This window comes from Neophocaena asiaeorientalis, unplaced genomic scaffold, assembly GCF_003031525.2.
Source record: "Neophocaena asiaeorientalis asiaeorientalis breed wild unplaced genomic scaffold, Neophocaena_asiaeorientalis_V1.1 scaffold114, whole genome shotgun sequence".
Taxonomy (NCBI): domain Eukaryota; kingdom Metazoa; phylum Chordata; class Mammalia; order Artiodactyla; family Phocoenidae; genus Neophocaena; species Neophocaena asiaeorientalis.
This window is the reverse complement of record NW_020173116.1, coordinates 6,406,690-6,421,357: the sequence shown is the minus strand read 5'-3', so window position 1 is coordinate 6,421,357 and position 14,668 is coordinate 6,406,690. Positions and strand designations below refer to the sequence as shown.

General features: G+C 50.0%; 1 protein-coding gene across 1 annotated transcript in view; it reads left to right on the top strand.

Annotated features, from left to right (window-relative positions):
- The window catches only part of ACOXL (acyl-CoA oxidase like), a 307,274-nt gene that overhangs the window by 269,458 nt on the left and 23,148 nt on the right, over positions 1-14,668 (top strand). Inside the window, 2 exon segments of the mRNA XM_024743961.1 lie at positions 4,891-4,932; positions 4,935-4,960. Coding sequence (XP_024599729.1) covers positions 4,891-4,932; positions 4,935-4,960 — 68 coding nt within the window.

Here is a 14,668-nt window from a genome sequence, read left to right as displayed (position 1 = left end):
GGGCTCCCAGGGAGAGGCAGGCCTAAGGCAGCCAGGTGGGACGCCCACCTCCGGGGCCAGGGAGGCCCCTGCTCCTGGGCACAGCGCCATACCCCGGCGTGCCCAGTGCGCACGTGGTCAGCTCGCACTCCTCCAGTAGAACCTTCTGTTTAGGGGCAGGTGTCAGCCTCCCCATTTCTGCTGCCCCAACACGGAGGCTGGCTTCCTCATCTTCACTGTAGGTACGTGAGAGCCACACTTCCCTGCCATTTTGGAGACTCAGCTGGGACTGAGTTTCCTCTTTCCAGGGATGGATGCGGGGCCTGGCTTTGAAGAGGCTTGGGTGAGCCTGTGTTTTCTCACCGGGTCCTTATTCTCTAACCTGAGCCTGCACTGTGTGTGGGACCCACAGTGAGGGCACCAGACAAGATTACAAAGCAGTGAAGAAAAGATACTCTGTCCTCCCGCCGTGGCACACACAGCTTTATTCATCCAGAAGGCCAGGTGGGAATCTAGAATTCTCAGACTCCTGGAAGTTTTGTGAACTCTGCAGCCTGGGGAAAAGCATCCCCCTTTCCCCACCTCCCTCTTTCCCATCCACAGCTGCATTCCACACAGTGTACATCCCCCAGCCTAGACACCCAAGGTCTGTCTACACCCCTCCCAATAGCTTCCCCTTGGCCACCCCATGGGTCCAGCGTGCACACACCAGGAGGAGAGCATTCCCAGGAGAGAAGCTCAAGCTCCTTGGGCTGGAGAAGTGGGATACGGGCTCCAGGAGGGCGCTCCCCCATTACCCCGTGGGGAAGGCTGTGGACAGAGGAATGCCAGAGCAGGGCTCTCTAAAGCTTGATAACTGGGGCAGGACCCCTGGTTCCCAGAGCCCTGTCATAGGGATTGAGAGAAAAGCTGAGAGAATATTCTGAGACAGGATTCCTGAGAAATACAACCCGTTCTGTAATATGTCCGGGCCAGCTGTGCCTGCGAACTTAACGATTGTGCCCAGTCTCGCCAGCCATATTTCAAAAAGGACAATGGCATTGTGCATTTGGTTCACCTTACTTTCCCCCATTATTTGTATCAGCACGCCATCATGATAGCATCCTAGGCACGAGCATTTCTTTGAGTTTTAGGGTATCCCTCGTGTTGCAAAATCCCGTCTGCCTTTCAGAAACGGCTGCAGGGGTTTGGCTGTTGTACATAATTTATCCACCAGCTCATCGAAGGGGAGGCATATGTATTTCATGCTGGCCTATAATTTTTTTCTCCCAAACTACCACTTTCTTTTGTTTTGTTTTTTACTTCAATCAGGTCATTTTTTCTATGCATCCCTCTCACCTCCCTCCCCGACCTCAAAGCTAACGAGTATGTTACCTAAAAATCTATTGTTCTTCCTCTATTGTCAGGCTGATCTTTTTGTCACACAGGGTGGACAGGCTGAACCAAGGAGGGCTTGACTATACTCAGACAGGTGGGAGCCTCTGCAGCCCCTATGGAAATAAATGGCACTGGGACACTTAAGAGCAGTTACAACAATCGAAACGTGGAATCAAGAAGATGATTCCCTCCCGAGTCTCTTAAGGAAGAGCGCACCCCAGTGCGACCTGTGTTCTCTGGGCGCTGGTCTGGCTGCAGCATCCTTTCTTTTCTCATTAGGTAGGCAGCTCCTTGAATCAGCAGCAAAGGGAGAGGAAAGTACATACCACAACTGCTTTCATTTTGAGGGTTATTTTCCTATTTAAAAGTTGAGGCAGGAGGAGGGAGAGGAGAGTGAAGTGTCACCCGTGTGATACTGCTCCCCTGGGGTTGTCAGTGGGCCCCAGACCTGGGCCCCAAGAGCTGCGAGCCACATTTCTGCCCTTCCTTCCTCTTTCAGGACTTGGTAGAAATCAGAGCAGGGGGAGGTGGGGGAGAAACCTGCTTTGGGCCCGAGAGCATCTGTCACCCTGACTCTGAGGTGAGGGGAAACAACCAAGGAATTGGTGAGCCCTGCTTGTTTGACCTGCAGTTGTCAAGGTTGGCTTTTATCGTTTGTGTCGAAGGAGTGAGAGGTGATCGATTCATGAAATGCAGCGGGCCGGTTAAGGGGAAGCTCCACCCATGGGGTCCTGTGTTCCTGCAAGTGCACTCCAGTCCAGTTCCAAAAACTGGGTCATGACTTGTGGCCTGTTGGGCAGGACGGGCATAGAACAAGCAGGCTGAGACCCAGGCTGTCTTCTGGAGCCCGGAGCTTCCGTCCTGAGATAAGGCAGCAAGTGCACCTAAAAACCAAAGCAAGACTCAAAAAGAAGAACCCAGCGTGTAACACGTCACGCCAATGCAGCAAACGGGAATAAATCAGTGTGATGGCGAAAAATTAGACAAATCTCCTTAGAGGTGCAGAGAATTGGGTGCCGCGCCCCCCGGCACTGGGCACTGACATCCAGCCTCTGCATTAGTCCTCACACTGACGCCAGGAGGCCGGCACCCTCTCCACATGAGGCTGGTGAGGAAATTGAGGCTCAGTCAGTGTGTGACTCATCTGTTGTCCGAGGAGGCTGGTGGCGGCAGCACCGTTGAGGATGTAAAGTCAGGTCCATCTGACTCCAAGCCTGTGCAGCTGACACCTCCATCCACTGAGCCTGACAGAAGGTGTTCTCTGAGCAGATTGGGAGGAGAGAGGGAGAGGGTCACGTGGGCCGAGGACCCAGCCGTGGTTTGAAGATGGTGAGGAACCGTTGGAGAGGACGTCTTGTCCAGGGCAGAGGGACTAAGATGGTGGAGGAGACGAGAAGCCAGAGGGCAGTGCCAGGCTTCCTACGGTGGCAGGAGAGGAGGGCTGGGCCTCAGCGTTGGGGAGCAAGTTAGAAGTGTTCTGCAGGCATCAGAGCGGCAGCTGTGCCATGGGGGAGGGGTGGCTTTGAGGGGCAAGGAGAGTCCGCAGGCATGGTGACAGGAGGGAAAATCAAAGATTTGGGCCTGGAGTCTGGTGGATGACAGTCCCTCCCACTGAAATGGGGAAATTCACGAAAGGGATGCCTAGGCGTGGAGCTCAACTCGTTTGGCTTAGATGTATCAATACAGAATTTCAGGGAGCAGCTGCTCTCCTGGGTGCCATGTCTCGTGAACAAGTAAAGGTGTCACAGTGGAGTCCAGCACACAGGCAGCTGGACGCATGGATGCGGGGCCACCCCAGGGTGGGGAGAGGGGAGGGTGAGAATCTAGCGGCCCTCCGAGGAGGCCGGGAGAAAGTGTCTAGATGTCCACGGCCTGTGCTGGGGAAGATGCCACGTCACAGCAGAAACCTCTACCAAATAAAATAGCCACCTTCTAAAAGATGATCTAAAGAACACCGAGTGCGGACTCTTTTTTTGGCAGTGGGGGGAGGTTATTTTTTATTTTTTACAGTAGCTCCTTGTTGGTTATTTATTTTAAATATAGCAGTGTGTACATATCCATCCCAAACTCCCAATCTATCCTTCCCCCACCACCTTTCCCCCGGTAACCATAAGTTCATTCTCTTAAGTCTGTGAGTCTACTTCTGTTTTGTAAATAAGTTCATTTGTATCATTTTTTTTAAGATTCTGCATATAAGCGATATCATACGATATTTCTCTTTCTGTGTCTGACTTACTTCACTTAGTATGATAATCTCCAGGTCCATGCATGTTACTGCAAATGGCATTATTTCATTCTTTTTATGGCTGAGTAATATTCCATTGTGGAAGATGGGCTGGACCCAGGGGATGGCCAGTGGCTTTGAGTCGTTGGATGGGTGGTTGAGCTATGCTGCACTCAAAGGCAGGAGGTGAGACTGCCCAGCAGACGGCAGTGAAGGGTGACGACAGGTAAAGAGTGAATGCAACTTTGAGTCTGGAAATAAGAGGCTCATCTACACGGGGTCACTCAGTTAAAGACTTAATGCTGTCGAAAGAAGTGGATTTAAATCTGAGGGTGGCAGGGAATCATGGGAGCATTTTCGAGAATGAAACAATACAGTCAACGCAGCATGCATGGGACACAGTTGTGGTTTTGTGCTTATTTACACTGAAAAGGGTGCTCACGCGAATGGGCCTTGAGTGAGAGCTGGGCCACCAGCATAGAGAAGGGGAGTATAATTTGTGTAAATTGTCTCAGTTAATATTACTAGAGCTTTCATGGCCAATAAAAATGGATCATTAATCTCTTTGCAGACCTTCTTGGTTTCTCTCCACCGTCCTGTTGGAGAAAGATGGTAGGGGAAATGCGACTTGAAATATTTGGGGGACTTGTTGGGTTTGCTTGAGTCGACACTGGGCCCTCATCATTCATACCCAGAGAAGACTTAACACCGTGGGAATCACGATGGAGACTTGAGAGAGAAAATGTAGCACCGCCAAATTTACAAAGGCAGGCGGAGTCCTCTAGACGGTGGTCACAGGAAATGAACAGGCAGTGTGGTCATGGGGGACAGGCTGTATGTTGGCTGAACCCAGGACCTCCCGGCGGTGTATTTTTTATTTTTAAAATTTTATCAATTAATTTTTTTATTGGAGTATAGATGATTTACAATGTTGTGCTAGTTTCAGGTGTACAGCAAAGTGAATCAGTTATACATATTGGTAACCATAAATTTGTTTTCTGTAATACATCTGGGACTATATTTCTGACTATATGTGACTATAAATAAGCTCGTTTGTACCATTTTAGGATGGAGCTTTGCTGATGGTCACGGCCGTTTACTCTGATGTAATCATCCCGGCTGACAAGGGTGAAGTGACTGCGCTGGCCCTGCTCCCACCTCCCCGGGGCGGGCTCTGTCCACCTTGAACTTATCACCAAGGAAAGACTGTAGCACGCCACCTCTATCTGTTATCACCACGATGTCCTCCTCCAAACAGGGTCCAAAGGGTCCAAAGGGATGCCATTCACTTTCTCTTTCTTCCTTTCCAGTTACTTTAGAGCAGTTCTCCCTGCCCGGGAGGAGCTGTCCTGAAAAGAGGACCAGGCTTTGTTAACAAAGGTACGTTGGGCTATGCGGCTGCTTCCCACTAGCTATCTACCTTACGTTTGGTAGTGTATATATGTCCATGCCTCTCTCTCGCTTTGTCAGGGAGATCAGCTCGGTGCTTTGTGACCGCCTGGAGGGGTGGGATAGGGAGGGTGGGAGGGAGGGAGACGCAAGAGGGAGGAGATATGGGAACATATGTATATGTATAACTGATTCACTTTGTTATAAAGCAGAAACTAACACACCATTGTGAAGCAATTATACTCCAATAAAGATGTAAAATAAATAAATAAGTATTAACTTCAGATTAAAAAAAAAAAAAGGTACGTTATCACACAAAGCGCTGATTGCCTTAAAGGCTCACAGCATTCTTATTGCCCTGAGGAGGGGTTCACTTTTACGAGCCAGAGTAAATTTATCATCCCTGAATTTTGTGTTCCTTGGGGATAAACTTGCCATCGGTGGGTAGGGGGGCTGCTGGTTAATGAGCACAGCCGCCGTCCTCGGAGTGCAGCAAAGTGACAGGAAAGTGGGTGTCAGCCACTAGCGGGGAATCTGTTCAATTCTCCAAAGGGCCCAGTTGGTTCTATTTAAGCTTATCTGACAGAGCCTTGATTCTCTGAGCAGATTTATGAGACTTGGCCAAATTCTATGACTCTCACCATACTTTTTAATTAAGACAAAGCATCCCATACGTTCTGTGTCTGCCACATCTTTCGTCGCCGTGGGGAGAGCCTCACAAATGAGTCTGTTCGTATGAGCCCCTGGAAGGGGCATCTTATGTCATAGCTTCCTCGCCCTTGAGTGGGAGACAGACTTCTTTTATTCTTGGTGACCATCGTTTTCTTTCCTTCCAAATGACGAAGGAGCACAGGTGCGGGCTAACCTACATTGCAGTTGTACATCTAGGTGAGCCAAAAGTGTGGAAAAGCCTGTCCAGCAGCCTGCCTGCATTTAATTAAAACTTAGTCTTTGAAGGCAGAAAGCAGTAGGTACCAGCAGATCATAAAAGTAGAGACACGCTTTTCCACCAATGGATGAGACTCATGTTTTCACCTAGAAACTGTCCTCAGACTGACCTAGAGGCATCTGCATTTCCGTGACGTCATTTCAGTTCTGTACTGTCAGGAAACCGCGTGTACCAGGAATTGCATTTCTTTACCTAAATACCATACCAGGTGTTCTCTGACTTTAGAAATGGGTGGAAAATATAGGGCGTCACTGGAAGGGATTTTCAACTCATTTGCCTAAGATGTGATATTTTCAGTCTGTCTTTTTTTAAAGCTTTCAGTGATGTTGATTTTATAATACAGAAGTGCTGATACCAAACATTGGGTTTGCCCGGGAAACGTGGTCCACCAGGGTCCCGGGTCTTCCAATACACTGACTTTGAATGGCACCCATTCAGGCACAGAAACTTTACTTGGTACTTTGAGGTTGTCCACCCTAAGCTCTCAGTTCCCCACCCTGAGGGCCATTCCCCCAGGACCTTCCCTTCCAGGTACAGGCAGTGATCTTAGAGTAGCTCTTGGCCCCCAGACACTCACCTCTTTACTCCAGTCGCTAGTCAAGGTGATGAGGACACAGTGCCTTTGGCCCTTTCTTCCTATTCTGTCCAGGCTTTTCTCCTGCCGTCTCCTCCTTCTTGCTTCTCTCCTCCTGTTCGTCTCGCCACCGTGTTCCCTTCTCCATGACTCTGTGGGCTGAACCAACTCCTATGTGTTGCTTGGTCCTGCTGGTGAGCCCTGCATGGAGATTACCTGGGCATCTCAGAGGCAGCCTGGGGTAGAGAGGGCAGAGCACAGAGCCTGGTGCCAGGAGAGCAGACCTCCAGGCCTGCTCCTAGCTGTCCCTATGGCCTCCACGACTGCAGATACCACGGCCACTCTCTTCACATCCATAGGGAGAGGGTAGAAAGAGATGCCACCCAAAGCCTCTTCCTTCTCTTACTTTCTCACCCGCCTGCCATGCACACATTGCCCCAGGCTGGCTTCTTGGGAACATTTGGTTAGAAACTAACAGTTGAATACTCTGTAATGACCTACATGGGAAAAGAATCTAAAAAAGACTGGATATGTGTATAGGTATAACTGATTCACTTTGTTGTACACCTGAAACTAATACAACATTATAATTCAACTATACTCCAATAAATATTAATTTAAAAAAAGAAGAGGCTTCCCTGGTGGCACAGTGGTTAAGAATCTGCCTGCCAATGCAGGGGACATGGGTTTGAGCCCTGGGCCGGGAAGATCCCACATGCTGCGGAGCAACTAAGCCCGTGTGCCACAACTACTGAGCCTGCGCTCTACAGCCCGCGAGCCACAACTACTGAGTCCACGTGCCACAACTACTGAAACCCGCACACCTACAGCCCATGCTCTGCAACAAGAGAAGCCACTCTAATGAGAAGCCCATGCACTGCGACAAAGAGTAACCCCTGCTCACCGCAACTAGAGAAAGCCCGCGTGCAGTAATGAAGACCCAATGCACCCAAAAATAAATTAAAATAAAGAAGAAGAAACTAACAGTTGGGAGTGGGAGAGGGTTCAGATAGCCCAAGGTGTCCTGGAATGATGTCCAGTGACATTCAGTATTTTACATCTTCCCTGTTGGTCTCTGCAGACTGTGTGACTATTGCAGCCGAGGGTGATGTCTGTGGGTGTTTTCTCAATGTCTGCAGATACTTGAACTGGCATCATCAAAGAAGTTTCACTCGACAAAAACGTGCACTCAGTTCATATATGCTGAAACTGGTTTATGATTTTTTCTCAGGAGATTGAGGTTTTTTAATGTCACACATCAGAGAGCGTCCTGTGGGCGTGACAGTGGTAGGCAGGATTTTTGTAGATTGTTCTGTGGAAGAACTTGCTCAGGGTGACAGTAGATCGTTCTGACTACAGTCAGCCTGTGGTCAAGTTTATGTTTACTCGAGTGAGCTATTCACTTCCTAGATTCTCTGCAGCCAACTTAAATATTTAACTCCACCTTGTTGAGTGAACAGTTGTTGCAGGCAAAAAAAAAAAAGCAGATTGGTGTTGAATATGACGTTTTAAAAAACAATATTTTGCATGCATACCATTGCATCCCTATACTGTCCCAGATAATTGAGACTTAAGGACAGATATTCATGACCTGTGAGGGTGCTCTAGACACACACTGCAGGGAAGATGCAAAAGATGAACACACAGCAGTCGAGCCAACGTCCGACACCCCTGGAAAAACAAAGCCAGAGTGTGAGGTTTTGGAGATGGCAGAGGCCAGATCCTTCATGTGACAACCAGGAAGAGTAGGACAGGGAGGAGATATGGCCCTCTGCCACGGCACTGCTAGTTGTCGGGCAGTAGAACTGTGACCACAAGGCCTCTGGACCCTCAGGCTGGGCTTCTTCCTGGACTCCTCCCAGATGATCAGATTCACAGAAAATCCACCACCTCGGCCAGAGGTAAGACTGACGAAGCCTCAGGTGCACTGCTGTGGCTGGCGTGTGGAATCACGCTCGTGGCTTGCTGTGAATCACACCCTATTTGCTGAGACTACCGTAAGGCAGGAGGGAGCTGGCTTCTCTGTGACTCAGTTTCCCCAAATACCAAGCAGAGGTCGAGGCTGTTGATGACTTAGGATTTTCCCACCACTGTGGCCCTGCTAAGGGGCTGGGAAAAGATGCCAAGAGGTAGGACAGCTGTCATTAGGGTTTGCCTCTCAGGGAGATTTCACTATGATTTGAACCACAGAAAAGATTTAGATTCCATAAATGACTTATGACCCCATTCACTTTCCGTGCCCATACTTACCTATTCCTTCCCTCGTTCTTAGTTCTGCTTTTGCCAATTAATCTCTTCGGTCCTTGCTGTCACTACCCTGGAGAGCCCGCTTATGCCTCTGCTCTGCCCTTCACTCCACTGTGGCTCTGGATCTCACCTAAGCTCCAGCTCCACATCCCAGCTCACTCAACAGGTCTGAACCCCACCTGTCTACGGTCTCTGTCCTCCCTCCTCAGCCTCAGAACCATGGGACAGTCCATGACTCTGTCCTGGGACTGCCACTCTAGAGCCAGTGCATCTGTGCCCCTGGCAGCATCTTTCAGAGTCACCCCTTTCCTCTGTTCCAGGACAGAGCACCTGGGCTTGGTCCACCGGGGGCACGTCTGATCTCCACTCTGCCAGGATCCAGCGTGTGACCTTGGGCAGGTCACTTTGACCTCTTTTAGCCCAGTGTCCTCTTCTGGCAAAAGAGGAAGAGAATTAGATTACTCCGGAGACCCATCCAGCACCTACACTCTGTGAATCTGTGCCTGGACATTGCCAACAAGCCTGCGATTCTAAACATGCTTGAGAATGAATCAGCCTGGTCTTCCAACTGCTTGTCTCTCTCCTTCGGGCTCAGCCAAATGAACCTTCTCAGAGCCCCATGTCCTACGTGTCCCTCCCTGGATAAGTTTCCAGCCCTAAGTCTCTCTATCCTTTGAAATAGGGAGATGACAGAAGTCCAGAAACCTGGACTTCTTGGTTTTTTGAGAGTGAAAGGGGGCACCATTAAAAATTAAGCTTGGGTGACAGGCATAAACCATGACCGTCCCAGGCAAACCCAGCCATCTGGTTAGCCTAGTTTTGAGTCAAGGCCAAAATCCCTTCCTCAATCAAATGGCTCTACCTTGCCTCTCAAGCTTTGCTCTCAGTGTTCGGTCCGGCTGTTCCCTGCCTGCCTCCCAGGATTGTCTCCTCTTAAAAATTGGGCCCTCTTTTCAGTGATGGAAATTAGTCATAAGACAGGCCCCTTGGTGCCAATCTGCATTCGGACCATCATTTTCTAAATCAAATAGAAATGATCACAGTTCCTCAGTCTGTTCTCTGGGGACTTTCTTACACAACTGGCAGCAGTCTCTCCAGTTTGGGTGTGAGACAGCGGCCCAGCAAGGACCCTCACTGGGACAAAAACATCCCGAGGTCGTCACCTGCTGGGTCTCCCTGCCTTCCTTGGAAAAGCAAGTAGGATGTTCTGGGGAAAGTGGCCATTCCTGATCCGTGCTGCTCCCCCCAGGCCAGGGCACAAGAGCTAGTTGAAGGAGCTTCTGCTGACCTGCCATAACTGGAGGGTTGGCTCAGAGCAAGGCTTTTCCACTCCAGGGATGCTGAGCGAGTGCCTGGAATGTTCCCCACACTGCAGCCCCCAGCGCGGTCCTCGCTTGGCCACTCTGCCTAAGTGTTCTGGCTGGAGGCACCATGTAAAGTTCAAGGTCGGCTTTTCTGTAGGTGAGATCCGATATCACACCACGTCGGCTATAGAAAATGGTAACAAGAGCCAAGCTGCCTGCTCAAGGATAAATAGAACCGCTTGAATCTGTCCTCCCCAGATCGCAGACCTTCGGCAGGGCTGTCACACCAGCAGCAGCAGTGATGGCCATTCTCCATCTGATTGGCAGAAGGGCAGACTGCCTGGGGCGAAGTGGATGATACCTTGGTCTGAGGACACAAGCAGGGCACTTTGAGTACCTGCTGTCTGTCCAGCTGGCACGCGCAGGGGCCCATCGGAGTGGATGGCACAGTTGCAGGGTGCTGGGGCCCAGGTCAAGAAAACCTACAGAGGCGATTCCCCAGGAAGGCTCCACTGACCGGAGGCTGGAGTGCTGCTGGAAGCTTCCTTAGCATTTCTTACCAACCGCCAAGTGTTCACACTGCCCCCAAATGCACAGGGGAAACTGGGCAGATATGGAGGGAAGGATGCCAGGCCTCCCTCCCACACATCCCCTCACCACTGTGGTCTGGCTGGATGGAGCTTTTTCTCTGTCTAATGATGTTCTAGGAAATCAGACACATGAGTCTTTCCTGAAACTCAAAGTCCCTGAGCGAGTGACATGGCCCAACCCTTCAGTCCCCCAGGTTTACAAAATACAACTTCTTCCCAGAAATGAGCCTTTTCTCCTAGCCTGGTGGAATCCTGGTCTGTTAGGGAGGAGGGTTTTCACGAGAAAATGATGACTTTACCTTAACATGGGACCCCGGCAGAGCCTTGAGGAGAAAGGGGATTTTCCACATGACCGCTGCAGTGATTCACCTCCCCTCGAAGGTTTAGAAACACCCCAGCAAGCTGCTTATCTAGTGTTCCTTAAGTTGTCATTGTCACAAAGGTTCTTTCTGCTTGGCTTCTCCCCCAGTTTGCCTCACCCGCCTCACTCTCTCCGTGTGACTCGGCCCAGGGAGCAGCATTCCGTTTGGGGAATGGCCCACGCATCCTTGCAGGGCCTTTGTCTGTCTCTGTGCTTTAGAGAAGGCCTCTGCTCTCCCAGCCCCGACGCGGCGCTCACCACGGCAACCCCAGCCTAGGGGCAGGGCGTCTGCAGGGGACTGTCCCCACCTCACAAGCGGCTGGCAGAGGCAGTTGGAGCCTGTCAAGTGGGCGAGATGGGGTTTTTCCCTTTTTCCTGCATTCTAACTGCTCTTTCTTTCTTTTCTCAACATGTGTAGGTAGCAGCTGGTTTAAGCACCAAACCCAGCAACCAAAAGTTAATTGCAAGCACCTCCCACTGAGCGCAGGGAAAGCTGTGCTGTCCTCCTGTCTGTCGGTGGCCCTTTTCCTACCCGAGGACCCCATCGTGGCCCCTTGCCTTTGAGAGTGTCCTGGGCCCCAGGGCAGGAAGCAGGAGCGAGCATCCTGTGTGTGCACCACGCGTGCCTGCAGCCCCTGCTCAGGCGTCTGCAGCCAGTCACGGGCTCAGGCTTCCCACACAGAAGCAAAGGGTTCCTACCTGGGGCCTGACTGCATTTCCAAACCCAGCCCACCACGAATAGTGTCAGTCCCTGCTCCGAATTCCCGGAGCCCAGATCATTAAGGGTAGCGGGGTCTGCGGTGGTGAAACCCCATCCTTCTCCCTTGTTCTTTTCCCGCTACCTTCTCTGCTCCTTGCGAGCCAGAGCCACACAGAAAGAAGCGAGCGTGTGGCTGACAGCGTTCCAAGGCAGCTGTTCTACAATACTCACTGAGGGCCCGTTATGGACCAGGTGATGCTTATCTAGTACCTGGTTCATTTGAAGACCATGTTTCGCGTTTTTTAGAATATATATATTTAATAAGGGAAAAGAGCTACAAGTGGCAAAGAAATCAAATTTCAGACGTAGTGTTACAGCCATAAATGGTTTTCCCTCATTCCTGTACCTCTGTGCCATTGAGGCCCTGGAATGCCTGCTTCCCTTCATTCCTGGTTCTCTCCCCACAAGTTCAAGCTCATGCCAAGGCTCTGCAGGGCTCATCTCAAACCACCCCCAACCCAAACCTCAATGACAGTTATCTCTCCTGATGAAACTTTAATTTTGGAAAGGAATCTTTGGTGCATAGGAGTAACTTTTTAACTCAAAGAAATAAATATCCAATGGTTGGAATTTCAGGCTCCCTGATAGGTCAACAGAAGGGTTATTTTGTTGACTGTCTTCACATACCTACCACAACCCCTCTTCAGAAACATCTGTGAGTGGCTATTATGTGCCAATCACTGGAGGTGCTAATATCAATAAGACCCTCACCCTCAATTCCCTGACTAATAGGTGAGACCCCAACAAGCAAGCACGTTGGAGTGGGTTACATGCTGAGATGGAGGAAATTGGGGGAGTTAACAAAGCACTCAGCTGGGGTGCCCAACTCAGCATGGGTTTAGAAAAGACTTGCCAGAGGAGCTGGCATTTGTGCTAAGTTTCTGCAGGAAATTAACCAACTGCGTGGGTTCCGCCGTGCTTACTGGTGGGGTCCGTGTGAGAAGTTGTGTTCTGAGTTTTCCAATTGTAGAGTGTTTCGGGTGCACTGATGCATGTCTTGCGAGCTGGCTGCCACAGTAGGAGACCTAGACAGCTGCCTCTTTAGGGGAGGGGTCTCCAGAAGCTTCCATTCTTGTTGGCCATGCACGTTTCAGGGGAGAGGTCTCCAGAAGCTTCCATTCTTGTTGGCCATGCACGTTTCCCCAGTGTGCTATAGCTATCTTGAAATTCCAGCATTGGCTTGGAAGGCTACCCTAACTTCCAGAGATTAATGTCAGTGTCGGGTATCTCTGAGAGGGAATGCAGCAGAAGCCATCATCAGCTAACAGTTGCCCTAGAATTGTTCTGTGAGCACAGTCTCCAGACCAGGGGCCAGAGATAGAGAGTGAGGCAAGGGGTAGGGGATTAGGAGAAGGGCAGAAGGATTTCCTGTCCTGCAGCGAGAGGGCATGCTTTGCTGTCTGACATTCTGTACTTTGCCCACCTCCTCCACAAAGCTCTCCTCACAGGGGAAATGGACCAATGGCTTTCCAGGCCAAGCGCCATCGTGTGCAAACTCTACACGTTCCTGATTACCTAAGAGGAGCATATGATCGCACGGACGAATGGAGCAGTGTGTGAAACATGACCCCTGCTCTGCCCTTGACACTTCTTTATCAAGCATCTAAATCGACATCTAAGTGGAGAACCAGCTGGAGAGCAGAAAGCCCATGTTCAGCACGGCAGCACGCTTCCCCAAGTGTGGAGATCATCACCCTCTGAGGATTCTTGGTCCTGCAAGCCTGTCCTGGGACGTGTGCAAGAGGTTCTTGCCTGAACACTCTCCCCTCCATGTCTTCTGTGCACAGCTCAAGGGGCAGATTTCATTTCAGGCTGTTCTAGAAGACAGGGCCGAAAGTAAGCGAGGAAACCGCTGGAGACAAATTAAAAAATTGGAAGAATTTGGTGAAAGCCATCTGTAGGAAAATAAGAGCAAAATTTGACCCTAGGGAACTAGAGTTAGTGGGAGGAGAAAACAGGGCCAGGCCCCAAACTTGTCATTTTGCCATTTAAATAAAGAGGTCAAGATGCTGAAGTGCCCAGGAGAATTCTCTTGAGTGACTTACCCAGAATATGGAGAAATTCCATCAGGGCGTTTCAGTGCTATGAGTCTGGGCTACTAGACATTAACAGAATTACCAAGTGGCTTTTCCAGAACACAGTGAAGGGGACATTGGCACTAGAGTTATATGGGGGCTCATGCTGAATGGGGCTGAGAAAGGAGGCAAAGCTCAGCACTCACACCCAGGCAGCAGCCCCTGACTGCAGCCAAGCACCTTTGTGCCCTGATTGAAAACTGGAAATGTTATGAGACTTGATGATTTCTGCTCCCTGGACCTGCCCAACTCTTCCTCTTGCCCTTACTGAATTTTAGCTGATCTCTTTTGGGTTAATTTTGTATTCAAAACTCTACTGAAACACACACACACACACACACACATGCACACGCACACACACATGCACACGCACGCACACACACACACGCACACGCACACACGCACACACACCATGGTTATCAACTTTGAGAGAGGAAAAAAGAAAAAAAATGAGTTAGCTCTACCCCCTTCCTCTCCTAGGGCCCAGCAAGATGCCTGGCACACAGTCAGCTCTCAAGAGGTAAGGAGGGGGAGGAGAAAGGGAGGAAGGAGGGAGAAACTTAGTTTTGGAATAAATGTCAGGAAAATGGCCAGCATGAAGGCACCAGTCACTTGATCGCTGCTTCTTCTCGGAGTCTCCTGATGGAATGTTTTTGCCTTCGGGAAAATCTTTCCATCTCTATCTCTTCTAGGACTGTGAAAAGGACAGAATGGGGATGAGACAACTTGATGTGTTCTTGAAACAGACATCATAAAAATGTTTTCATGAGTGACTACAAATGTGCTTGAAACAAAAGAATAGAAAGGCTCATCAAATAAATAGTCTCAGCAAAGAAATA